Raw genomic sequence first — 13,482 nt, 5'->3', positions numbered from 1 at the left:
AACCGTGTTAAGCTCCATGTCTCGGCAAGAGAGGTCATCCTTTCCATCTGTTTCTGATAGGCTACAGTCATTAGTTTGAAAGTGTTTGTGTGTGTGCCAGTGTACTCATATTTGTTGCCTCTTTAGGACCTTTTTCTGGTCTAAACACTGACTTTGTCAGGACCTGTAGACCTCATGGAGACCAAAACCTGGTCCTAATGAGGCAGAACCTTGTTCCTGAGGAAATGGGTAAGTTGAAGATTTAAATTGTGGTTAGGAGTCTTTAAAAAGGGCCTAAAAAAAATCCTTTAATCTGTAATTGTTTGTTGTTTTTACTTCTGTTTTTTTGTAACTTTGGGATTTTTTTTAGAATATAAAGCGTTACAAGTTATTATTATTATTATTATTATTATTATTATTATTATTATTATTATTATTATGGTTAAGATTAAGGATAAGGCTTTCTTTAGGCTGTCCAAATGAATAGCAGTCAATGAGAATCATTTAAAGGATAGCTGTATGTGTGTGTAGATGTCCTCAAACACAAACAATTCCTATTTTCTAACAAATCCAAACAGCCTTTTTCAAGGAACACCACAACAAATAGTTTAATGTTCATCTGCTGCAGCGCTTCTGATATGTTTTACATTGTGTTTGCCTTTGAAAATTACCAGGAAAATAGCTCTCTGTTTACTCGCATGGGTGCCGACTTTGGGCAAAAAATGTATCGCTAAACCGGCTGCCTCATATTGTCCTTTAATTTGTATGCGGGTTACCGTAGAAACCATGGTTTTAAATTACATATTTCAATGGGATTTGTTAAAACAGTTCATCTTTACCTCTTAAAGCTGCTTTACATTACATATTTGACATTCATTCATCCATTCACGCGCTGTTGGTCATGGCAACGTGGGGTTAAGGACACATCAGCATGCAGACAAGCTGGGAAAGACAACTTGCCCTACCACTGAGTCACCTTCACCGCCAAACATCCACTAGACCATATGGGACTAGAACACACCAATTCATACTGTAATTGTGTCTTAAATGATGTTTTAAAACATTCATTCTGAATGAATTGGCTTTACCAGTTTGCTCTGATAGCATATTGTAGTCATTTCTAGGAGACAGTGTGATAAGGATACTGCTAAAAATGAGCCAAACACTTGGAATGTTGGAAAATAATGAGTGTGAAAAGCCTTGTCAGTTATCAGCTCATCAGTTTGATAGATGTCCCTGCTGAAAAGGGCTCAGGTCTGACGTGAAGCGAAAGGACGGGAAACAGGCCGGAGCGACCTTGGTAGGGAGCAATGACGATGCAGCTGTATCATGCAAACAGCATACACAGCAATCTGTGTGCGTGTGTGTGGGTTCTGACGTGCTTTCCATTTTAAAAGGACATTAGGGCTAATGGTAATGGTGTCTCCGAGGTTTCAGAGCCTCTCTCCCGCTCTGGCCCACGGTACAGTAGGAGGCAAAGAGCACAGTCCATTAAGAAAGCAAACAATGGATATTTTTCATAGGCCGCACTGGGCACTGGGCAAACATAACAATGCCGCAAGCAATTAGCAACATATTTTATGTTTTAGCTGTTTACTAATGCACAAAATGTTCACATTGTCTTATAAAACCTGATTTTATCTTCTTCTTTTTTACAGGAGAGGTTTCCTGGGATCGTTGAAATTGACACGTGATATACAAACCCTTGTTGCTGAAAATAAAGGTAACATCAGATGCAGAGAAATGCTGTGTTTCTTTTGTACATGTGCATTAAGCGCATGGACGAGCATGTGTTTCCATGCGAGCCGGAACGGAAACACACAAGTTTAACACCTTTCACACTCGGGCACAGATGTGTGAACACGCGTCATTTGATCCAGCCTGGGATTAGCGGCGGCCACAGTCTCTTTGTGGCTCCAACAAACCGCACAGGGATAAACCCGCTGCGCTACCAAACAGCTGTGAAGACGGCGCGGCTAATTAGCGGCTCCACTCTGCGCGGGTTCGTTTATTTAGCGTAGCCTTGTGCTATTTAATGGAGTGACGGTAATTTGACTTGTCCGTCGTTGTTTTTTCCACACCACAACTTTATATCCGATATTATTTAAAGCTGTTCACTTCATTATAATCAGCTCACATATTAAGAGATTATAGTTCTGCTGGTTGTGTAGCATTAGCTAAATAAAATCTAACAAGTGCATTTGTAAACTTACACTTTGAAAGATAATAGCTAGCAAGTGCATAATAAATGTGACACAACCAGCACCAGCACTTATAACCAGAGCTAAAACTAGCTCTCAATATGTGGAAACACCGTAGCGTAACTTTTTTTGCATGTTGGAACGTGTTATCATAGCTATTAGCATATAGCACCCGATACAGCAGAGATGTAGAAACGCATCTGTCGTATCATAAATAAGAGGTTTTGTTGTTGTAATATGTGAAACTTTGAGGTCTTTTTCCTATAATTGTCATGTTTTGCGAAACCGTAACTGTAAGGTGTTTTGGTAAAGGTAGAGTTTTCTGAAATGTGCGACATCGTGTGCTTTTCATAATGCTGTAATGTTTTATGAAATGTTGCTGTGTGTTTACCCTTCAGGGCCACCATACTAGCACCCAATGCTGTTTATTTTTTGAAAATATTTTGAAAAATGTTGCTGTGATGCTGTAGTGTGTTTGCCTTCAGGGCAACCGTATTAGAAGTGACAGGAAATGACATCAGGGACTTTGACTCACAATCTAATCACAAACAAGCGTTTGGTTCCTATCCTTAGGGGACACTGAAATATATAGGTGTTTTTGTGAAATTTTGAAGTCTGTTTACCTTAAGGGCCACCGTAGTAGCACACAATGCTACTCAGAAGTAGAAATAGGAAATGAAAACAGGAACTTTGGCCCTGTCCAGTCAAAAGCAAGGGTTTTGTTCCCTCCCTTTTTGGTAATCTCTGTAAATGTAAGTGTTTGCTGTGATGTTGTGTTGCGTGAAATGTTGTGGTCTTTTCTTTTGTGTTGCTGTGTTTTATGTAATGTTGGACCGCGTTTACCTTCAGGGCCACTTTGACTCACAAACTAATCTAATCTAATATAATCTAATCACAGACAAAGATTAGGCTCATATCGTTTTGGTAAACTGTGAAATTTTGTAGTGTGTTTACCTTCAGGGCCACCGTAGTAGCACACAATGCTACTCAGAAGTAGAAACAGGAATGCAGAGGTGTAATTTATGAAATGTAGTGTTTGTAAAATGTAGTGTTTTGTAACACTGTTGTGTGTTTTTGTTACATTGTCGTGCGTTTACCCTCAGGGCCACCGTACTTAACACCTCTTACGAGTCCAACCCGTCGTTGTAAAACCAGGCTACGAGGAGCAGAGTAAATAAACCCAGCCGGGTCAATAAAGCTACGAGCCCAAATGCATTTAGAGCTCCTCGATGAGGCTGTGATTGTTCATTCTGCCTGTGCGATTTGCGAGGATACCCCCAGTCAATCAATAGCAGGAGGACCATTAACGGAACCAGTGATGCTGAACATGATAGGGAGGGTGGGGACGAGAGTGGCTGAAAATAAACAGGATGTCATTTTATTCTGTTAAACTGTCCTCTGAATCTCATTTTTTACTTTGTGTCTTGCATGAAAACAATACACAGTGACGCACGTAGTAATACGTTTAATGTATGCATGTTCATGCGCCGTAGTTATGACAGGACGTTCAGCAAATGGAGTAATGCATGACTTCTCGTTCAGCATCATGAAAGCTTATATTAGTTTTTTAAATCACTGTCAGCCTCGGCTGACTGCAACAATGAGATATGGAAGTGAAAAGAACATGACAAAAACGCTAAAGGACAAACCCCGGCTTGACACAGTACATCAAGATTAAAGCGGGATTATAATTCAGTGATCAAACATCGTTACTTTCACCAACACCAGAACAATGTAGCTCAGAATATTCATTTATTATGCAGTGTTAAAGGTGAAGTATGTAACGTGTGGGAGTTTTTACTGGTATGATATACTACCCATAAAAATGCTTGTATTTGCTTTTAAATGTTAATCGTTTCATTGTTTTCGTACCTTCCGTACGGGCTTGTTGTTGTTGTTGTTGTTGGGGATTTTTCTGTTACCAAGGCTTTGGAAACTGGCGAAGACGTCTCTGCAGTCAGTAATTAGTTAAATTGGAAGGTTTTATGGATGTAAAAGTAAAATATTTTGGCATCTAATTTTGTCTTAATCAGCTATTACAGCTTTAACTACTGTAACAAACTCCCAACTGCCCAACTGTTTTTTGATATTCTTGTCATGAGTAAAACAATCTTAAATTTTGTCTTTTCCTCGTTTTAAGGCACCTTATAGTCTGAGGGTTTCTAGATCAGATTTACAAGCTAGTTTTTAAGTACTCTTGTCGAGCAAAATTACCCCATTGGCAGATTATTTTTCTTAAGTCAAGAGAATTTAAATCAGTTTAAGAAAATGTGGTATATTTCTAGGGTTTCTGTTGAAGAAAACCTTCACATATTTCATTAGAACCTGGACAACACAAACTGTTTCTGTAATGTTGGTGAAGGTCCTCAGTCATCCAGGTCATAACCTTCTTCGGTAGTTAGCTGTGGGCAACTGGACTTGCTTGAGTTGAGTTGATGACCTTTCACCTCTCATCCAAGAGGCTTCTTCAGTTCTGACTAACTGTTGGGAAGAACTAGATATTTTAACCTCTGAGACCTCTGACCTGCTCTCGGCTCCACCAGTATCTACCAAGTAAAGGTACTGTTCTCAGCGCTTTACTGTACCAAACTGAACCGTATAATGATGGATAAGGTCAGACGGTGGAACAACAGTATCCCAATCAAACCCTTCAACTTAAAGTTAGCGGGATGAGTTTATCAGAGGAAGAGCGATGACCGAAGATTAGAAATTATCCTCAGAGTTGTTCTTGTTGTACAATCCACCCACGTCATTTCATTTCAGAACAAAAGGACATGAAAAACCACTCTGCTGTGCGTTCACACACGTGCCGTGCACAGTGTCAGACGGGGAGAAGAAAACCCTGCCACACACACAATGTTGCCTCACCACGTAATTGCCTTACTTAGCCTCGCTGCTTTTGTAATGGGTAATTGCTTGTAATGACAAACATGAGGTCTATTCATAGCTCAGAGGCTGGTGCAAAAACATTTGAAGAAAAGGGGGACGTAGAAGATGGAGGCTTTCCCCTACGATTCTGAAATGATGAAAGCCTTTAGTTCTGATGCAGAAAGACTCGTCTGGACAAAATGGACCCGTTTGCGTGTTTCTAAGAGCCTTCACAGCATCAGCTACTCAAATTAAGAGGGGATTAAAGATTCCCGTCTCTGTTGATGCTAAATAGCTTTTAAAGAAAAAGTAAGTACAGGGAATTGCTTTCATCTAGTTTATACTGATTTAGCGGCAACACACAGAAAAACACTGACTTAATGGGAATTGATTGTGTTAAATGTAGACGTGTCAGCAGACGGCTTTCTTCAGCACTTGCAGCACTGTGTGAAAGACGTGAATAGATGTGAGCGACACGTGACGCGGAGGTCACGTGTCGTCATCAAAGACCAAAAAAGAACTTTCAAGACACTTGCTTCTCTGCAGTGAGAAAGTTCTTTTTCCTAAAGGTCAGAAATTTACCTCAAAGAGCCTCAGAAATCAAGAAATTGCTCATCCATCCATCCACTCATTGTCTAATACCCATTCCCATCAGTCAAAAAAAGACGACATTTAATCACATATTAAGCTCATTTTCTTACCAATGAGAATGTTTATTGTTGGCATTCAGGTCAAATGACTTTTGATGCTACTACACACACTCATCTTGCGGGCCTGTAGCGTAGCAGTTAGCATAGGCTCACTTTTTAAAACATGGGACAGTGCTCAGTGTCATTTATAAATGAAGACATTGTGCGTTTGAGCCGTTTAAAATCTATTGTTTTGTTTAATGTTTTCCAGGTCGCAGCCATGTTTGTGCTACTGTTTCTCAGCAGACGTTAGCTGCATGTTACAAACTAAACTATTCCATTAAAATAAAAAAAAAAGGACTGAGTCATTTGTTCCATTGTATTTCAAGTTTATCAGCTGTTCCTTCCTAAAATGCAGGGTTTAAATCCCCTCTGAAGAAGCAGATAGAAGGGAGCGCTGAGCTGTTTGAAGGGCTGGAACACACCAGACATGAAATCAATGTTTTCTTTGTGCGGTTGTGTGACAGAGAAAATGGGTGGAATTACACTCGCTTGGGCAATAACATGAGTAAGCGACATCAAACAGACCCGCGGTTCCAAGCAAAGTAAGAAGGATAAGTACAGGGAAGACTAGAGTATTGTGGAAGTGGCACTTGTTGTTTTTATTCTTTATTCTTGGCAGCAGAACATGTGACATTCTGTGACATCGTGACACAAAACCAGGCTGACAAACGGGGTTTTTAACCGCTAATCGAGTGAGAAAGACGCAGTCTCTTGACGACTGATCGATCGCCGGAGTACAAACAAGCACAGCTGGCATTTTCTGACGCCGCTAAAGAAAATTTGAGACGACAAGTTCGATCATTTGTGCACCTTTAAGACACTTGTGATCAAGTCCGTCACCACAAACACATTCCTACATCTATGCAGCCTCCGGTTCTGATAACACTGTTGACACTTTTCCATGATACGGTTCTAGCAATACTCGACTCTACTCGTTATTTTTTGGTACCTAAAAGCCAGAACTAGAGCGGAAAACATCTTTCTGGGACTTCAGGTTCATGTCCATAAAGTAACTTTCCCCACTATTTTTGGATTCCCAATCAAAACACTAGAAAGAGATGCTTTATATTGTTAATATGGACTTTGAACATGTTGTGACAGGTCATCACAAGGTAAAAAGTGATGCTAACAGCCGGAGGATGAATGCATGTTGTAGCGTTGCACCAGAAATGGAGCATTGCTGATGAAAACAGTGTTTACCTGCGTCATGTGTTCACATCATTAAATAGGTTTTTTGACCAGAGGGAATTCAGTTTTGTTTGGTTGTTAAAGTGTGGCTGAGACACCGGGTATGACACACACGCACACACACACTCACACACGTCTACAGTAGCCTGCATTTGGCAGCTGCTCCTTTAAGCAACAGGAAACACACACACACATACATCAATCATCATCATCTGTGACAGTGCCCCTGCCTGTCACTATGGTAACTCCCTGAAGCTAGAACTGTCTGATAACAGATTGACTTCTGGTTGATTTTGGCCTATTAATTTACACACAGACACACACACACACACATTGATAAAACTGTTTATTAACGACAGAATTACAGCTCGCATGTAAATATTCTGTGTAACGATGCTAATTCGATTAACATGACTCCACCAGACAGAGTGATTTTTTTCTTCCTCTCAGACGTGCCCCAGTTTGTTTTGTTTGGTTTGTTTTTTGTCTCCCCGAGTGTCAGTGAATGGCGGACATCCACGTGTGAAACAGGTTTGTATTGATCACAGGTGATTGATCGTAACATGCGACGACTGCGTTTACCTAAACCGATCAGCCGCGCCTTTGCCTTTCTGAGAATGCCTCAGGCGGAAAAAAAAAAAACCCAACAACAAGCTAATGACAGTTACGTGATTGTGGAGGCAGTGCATGCGGCAGACATGTTAAAGGGATAGTTCACATAATGCTGACTTTGTCAAGGGTGAAGCCGTTTCCATGAGATAATATCCTGGGACCCGGACACTCGCTCGCATGGATAACGTGGCCGTCGGCAAGGACAGAGGGAAAATTCCAGCCATTTAACAAAATGTTCACCTTATAAAAGCTTCTCTATTATCTTAACACTATTTGTATTGCTTTAGCTCGGCCATTAGCCAACCTATTCCAACAGGAGAGTGGGGTTTGTGTCATTTTCTAAATCACACACTCCCTGCACCAAAGTCCATAGAGGAAAATCAGCGATTTTACACCATGGCACGCAGGAGTTGTTGATCCACTGCCACCTCCATCAGTTAGTTCAAATGTGTTTTGTAAGTTTCTCTGCTTGAAAATCCTTTGTCCACATTTACCAAATTGATACAAACTTACCAAACAAGGCAACAGTACACCACAAGCCCCCGTGTGTCCCCGAGCTAAAATCGTTGATTTTCTCTATGGGGTTTGGTGCAGGATTTCAAAACTGTATTTCCCAGCCAGAAAAGTGGCACAAAATCCCCCTTTTAGACTAAAGCAGTAGATTTTATTAGGTGAGGATTTAATTTAACACGTCCCAGCCTCAAACAACCACACTTTAAAAAAAGAACAGAACGATCCCTTTAAGAATCCCTCTGAAACACGGCGGAGCTATGGAATCAAATCTTTGTGCTCGGAGTCGTCCTTGATCAAAACGAAACGTCGCTTTGTCTAATCCACCGTTTTAAGTGGGCAACATTTTGATTGAGATGCTATATTAAGCGCTGTGTTTGGGTGAGGGCTGTAATCATACAGACAAGAAACTCCTGATGAGTCAGAACCAATCAAAAAGAGATTTAACTCTTCTAGAAAGAGCTTTAACAAAAACAGACATGTCAGGCTCTATTTAATCATAACAGTCCTTTGAAAAGCTGCGTATGTGTGTGTGTGTGTGTGTGTGTGGAAAATACAATCATATCAGACTGACAAATGGAAATATGCAAAATTTATTATGCACTACATACACAATAATGGCACTTCATGTGGGAAAATACACGTGAAGTAGCTTGAAATCAAAGCCTCAAAGGTCTCATTATGAAAATGAAGAGCATCCGTGAGTCCTCTGAAGGACTGGCCTTGAATACTTCGACAGATTTCAAAGGCAACAAGAGCCATCCAACCAAGCTTTTAGCAAAACCACAGTAGTATTGATCTAAACAACAAAAAAAACCAAAATGCTTGTTTTTATTTGAATTAGATTAGTTGTCATGTGGTATTCAAAAGAAATAGGTTAAGCATCAACGCTGACTAACAAAAAGAAAAACCTGGAGAATTCTGAAAACTGAGCGTTTTTTGTGCTGCGTATCATTTTAGTTTCATGGTTGAAGAAGAAATCGTACCAATAAAGTTAAATAAAGACTCTCACAAAAGAAAGTCTCCCTCAGGTTTATTATTTTTATGCTGCTGTAATCCCTATCTCAACTGTTTTAAAGAAACAGTTTATTTGTTGTTTTATTGACTAATGTGTTTAGCCTCAAAGAATAATTATTGTCCTCACTTTCATAAGAGTTGGAATATCATGGGATGGGACGTCAAAATGAGTAATGACTCTGCTGCCACTGCTACTTATTTTAAATGTGCAAGGGTTCATTCATTTTTTTTTCTTCAAATTGGCATATTTTTATTCCATATTTGTTACTTTTTTCCTTTTTTTTCTGTATTTTTTCACTAAGAATATGTTTAGTATGATAAAACTATTCCATTTGAAGACAAAATGATCCACTTTTGTCACACTTTTTAGACCACTGATTATACATCCTCTGAGGTTCCCAGATGTCCTTAGACACCAAGAACATGCATATGTGGAGCAATTCTTCATTTACTCTGGGTTTATGTCTTATAGGCGGTTTTTCTCTGAAAATGTGGTCAGAGCTGAAATGAGCTGAACAGGTTAAACACATACAAAAGGCTTATTCAACTAAAAGCAGAGCAATTAGACTTTATCCAAACATAATTATGAGTTACTGTATTGAATTTAATTTAAAAAACAAACTAAAATGTTACACAGTGGACCTTTAATGTCATTAGATTTACCGTTCATGAATGGGTGCACAAGAGAGGGGCAATTGAGTCACATTAATTAGCCACAGCATATTTTAATGAAATCCCTTGTGCTGCTTATAATCGTCTTACACGACTAATTGCATTGAATACATTTCATAAAGCAAATGTGCTATTGTGCTGTTAGTTTTTTTCCCCCTAAAGATTAAGCTTATTTTAACAAAAAAAAAGGAAAAAAGAAAAAGATAAGCAGTGGAGTTATTTCCCTGGTGTTTAGAATGAATCATAACTCTCTGTGTCTGGCTTTATTTGACAAACAGCGTCGAGAAACCTTGACACGGCAATAAAACAGACGTTATCAGCGTTACAAATGGAGTTTGGTAATATGTTTCCAACAGGAGAGGATTTACCACAGAAAATTCAGCTCTCGTCTCTTGATATTAAAGCTGATATGGTGAATATATATTGCATAAAATAGAAATGTCCAACCGCGAAAAGTCAATTAAGCACATTTTCAGTCGTCTATGTTTTGTATTGATGTGGAAAAACAATGTTTATTGAGCAAAATGTCCCTTTTATAACCCTTTAACACCAAGTGTATCGCAGATGACATGTTTGACTGATGACTTTTCACTTCTGTAATTACGCAACGGATTGTGCAATTGTAAAAATTGAGAAGTTGCACGTCAAAGCCAACGTATTGCGGTTATTTCACGCGCAGGAAGTCGGCAAATCAGCGTCTTTGTTGCCAAATTTAACGTGCAAAATCTGATGTTCGTATACAGCTTGTGACGAGGCGTCAGATCTGTTAGTGTTTCGTGCTGTTCAGTCACTTCTTGTGTTAGTTTATGTTTAAAGTCGCGTTAAGTTCATGTCACTTTTGGTGCTGGGTTGGATTTTTACTTCCTTTTATTTTGGTAAACGTCCATGTCTTCCTGTCGCGTTGTTTCTCCGTCCCCTATATAGTGTCCCCTGTCCCTCTGTCATGTGCCAGTGCGTCGTTTATGCTTCCAAGAGAACACGTCAGCGTCCAAACCTTTTGTTAAGTAGCTCTATTGCCAAGTATAGTCTAGTTTATTTTCTATTTCTAAGAAGAAGTAATTTTGATTTTGCCTTGTTTTGTCCTTCAAGAGAAAACAATAAATACTCTTGAATCTTTCATCGTGCCTCTTGTCTCGTGCACCCTCCCTAACACAGCTACAGGGTTTTGTCTCAATAAAACCATTTTTCTTCATTTTAAATTGTTAATTCACTATTTTAACATGCAGTCAATTGTAAACAACTGCCAGATATTGAGAGTTATTTGGGAAAAAGGGTCAAAAGCACTTACTCAAAGGACATTTTCTGATCCTTTTATGGTTAAAATAAGCAAAAAACAAAGTCCAGACGGACATTTTCAGACTTAAGTGTTAAAGGGTTAAGACAAGAAAGACGGTGTCCAAGTTTTCATTCCAGTGGGAGACAACGAAATAAAGCTTTGGTCTGTGAGGACTTAATCACAGACAAAGTCCCCCGCCTGAAAGACACAAATAAATGCGGTTGAATTAATGTCACGTAAAATGGAAAGAGAATTTAAATGTTAAATAATACAAGATTTTTCAAAGAAAGACACAAAAGTACGCACAGTTGTCGCGGTTGTAACTGTGCTCATTGCAAACTGGAGTTTCTCCGTCACCACAGTCGCAGGGAAGTATCCGGTCCTGCCCATCTGGTCCACGTAGCGCTCACTGTAAACCTGCCAGTGCAAAATAACAAGGCCTCTCTCACAAATTAACATGCATCACATTGTATATGCCACACACACACACACACACATTCAGTTCAAGCTCTCACAGGCCAAACCGGGGGCATCATTTAAAACGCTTGCTCATTTAAAAAAAAAAAAAATCTATTATTATTAAACCAAATGTCTGTCGTGACATTTTGTGTTTGGCCAGAAAACGGATGGCACATCTGTTTGTCCCAGCTGCTGCTGCTGCTGCTGCAGAATAACAAGTGTGCACTTACACTGCCAAACCAGAAGACTCCGGCGCCCTCCTCTGGCACGAGTTTAGAATACACATAAACCGTCTGACCCTTCTTGATGTTGAGGAATCGGCAGTCGGGGGCGATGAAGTCATCTGTGGCCGTGGCCATGGACAGGGTCGCTGGTGAAGCACAGAAAAAAAACTTTTTAAAAAATAGATAAGCACATTCTTCACGCTTCACACAGTTTGCATGCCCGTGACTTACTTGAGCATTCTTCGTCGCCACACATCTTGTAGTCTGCTAGTTTATCCATGACGACGGCCCTTGCCGTGTGCTGCAGCAGTCCCACGCAGAGGACAAACACCAGAGGACAAATCATGACGGCGTCGTATGTGTCCGTGTGCAGATGTGAATGTTGACACTTTTAAAGAACCTAAGGCTATAAAAGATCTCTCTAAACACTGCGAGGGGCAGGACTGGATGGGCTCAACCTCGACATCACAGCCAATCACTGCAGAGTTTCAGGAATGCCACATTCTGAAAGTATTTCATTTCCCTTCAGGGGCAGTTGAGCAACTTTTTCTCTTCTTGGTTTTTGTTTTTGTTCAACTTATTCTGTCTCTTTACAGAAACAAGCCGATTCTTTGGTAAACTTCGGTAAAAGAGCAAATCCCAATGTAGGAATAGAGTTAAGGCTCCCATAAGTGTAACTAAACCATTTATTAAAGTCAACTTACTCACACTTTTGAGGGGAACTTGCCATGCATGAAAACTCATCAAACATGGTTGGCACATCAGGACCTGCGAAGATTACAATGTGACCGAGTTTTAGGGCGATTCCAATGAATTCCACACACACAAGCACAATTTCACATTTTGCGTTCCCACTAGCCAGGCGGATTCCTGCCCTCTCACCTTCCTCTGATCTGAACGTGTGGGTTACTGCGTAAAGCAGGAACTTGTGAAGTGAAGAGTTTGGACTGTGATGAAGAACTTTGAACTGTGGAGGGCAGCATTCCACCTCTCAGTGGACAGTACTCCAGGGGGATTAAAGAAGATGAGGAGTGGGGAGAAGTAAAGACAACTGAGGACACGTGAAAGCAGTTGGGTGGAGAACTTTTGGTTCTGATGAAAAAGGATGAGACTAAGTTTTGGGAGTATTTCTACTTTTCTATATGAGGACAGTTGATGGGACAAGATGGAGGCAGATTATCATCAACTGTGGCGACCCCTAAGGGTCACCAGAAGCCGTAAAAAGAAGATCTCAGATCACACACCCCCATGTGTCCTCTTAACCACCCGGAGCGGTCAATACAGTTTGGATCGATACTGTATGAGTCATAGGTTCAACAACCACATCACTGTCCACTCACTGAGACATTTCAGGGGATTGCACCACACAAGAGCTTGTGGTTGTTTTTATCTAATTAAACAAATCACTGGAAAATAAGTGGGTTTATTTACTTATTTATAGGCAACATAATGTGGTATTGTAATAATAAGAATTATTTATTTATTTATATGTGATTTATAACATTGACATTCCAATGGATGACTTAATTATTGAGCAGCATATTAGTGGAAAATCATAATGAGAAGTCATAATAATGAGAAACTAAGTCTTAATTATTACACCAAGTCCTAAAAATTAGATACTAAATCATAATAATGAGCTTCTTTCTCATAACTACAACTTACTATCATAATTATGACTTACTTATGTAGGTATATATATATAAATATATAAAATAAAGATTAGAACTGAAAAAATAAGAACAGCGATAAGTTGACAATAGTTATGAAAAGAGGGATATTAT

The 13,482-nt window shown here is 39.7% G+C and overlaps 1 protein-coding gene across 1 annotated transcript; it reads right to left on the bottom strand.

Moving 5' to 3' along the window:
* Positions 1-8,627: 8,627 nt before the first annotated feature.
* LOC122781429 (otoraplin-like) lies at positions 8,628-12,518 on the bottom strand. Its single transcript, XM_044045068.1, has 4 exons — positions 11,930-12,518; positions 11,705-11,844; positions 11,322-11,432; positions 8,628-11,213 (listed from the first exon to the last, which is right to left on the bottom strand). The coding sequence occupies exons 1-4, from the start codon at positions 12,042-12,044 to the stop codon at positions 11,190-11,192; spliced, it is 390 nt and encodes a 129-aa protein (XP_043901003.1). The 5' UTR covers positions 12,045-12,518; the 3' UTR covers positions 8,628-11,189.
* Between the last annotated feature and the right edge of the window lie 964 nt (positions 12,519-13,482).

The sequence above is a fragment of the Solea senegalensis genome, linkage group LG15, assembly GCF_019176455.1.
Source record: "Solea senegalensis isolate Sse05_10M linkage group LG15, IFAPA_SoseM_1, whole genome shotgun sequence".
In the NCBI taxonomy this organism is placed as follows: Eukaryota; Metazoa; Chordata; class Actinopteri; order Pleuronectiformes; family Soleidae; genus Solea; species Solea senegalensis.
Note: the sequence above shows the minus strand (reverse complement) of the source record. Positions and strands in the feature narration are given on the sequence as shown.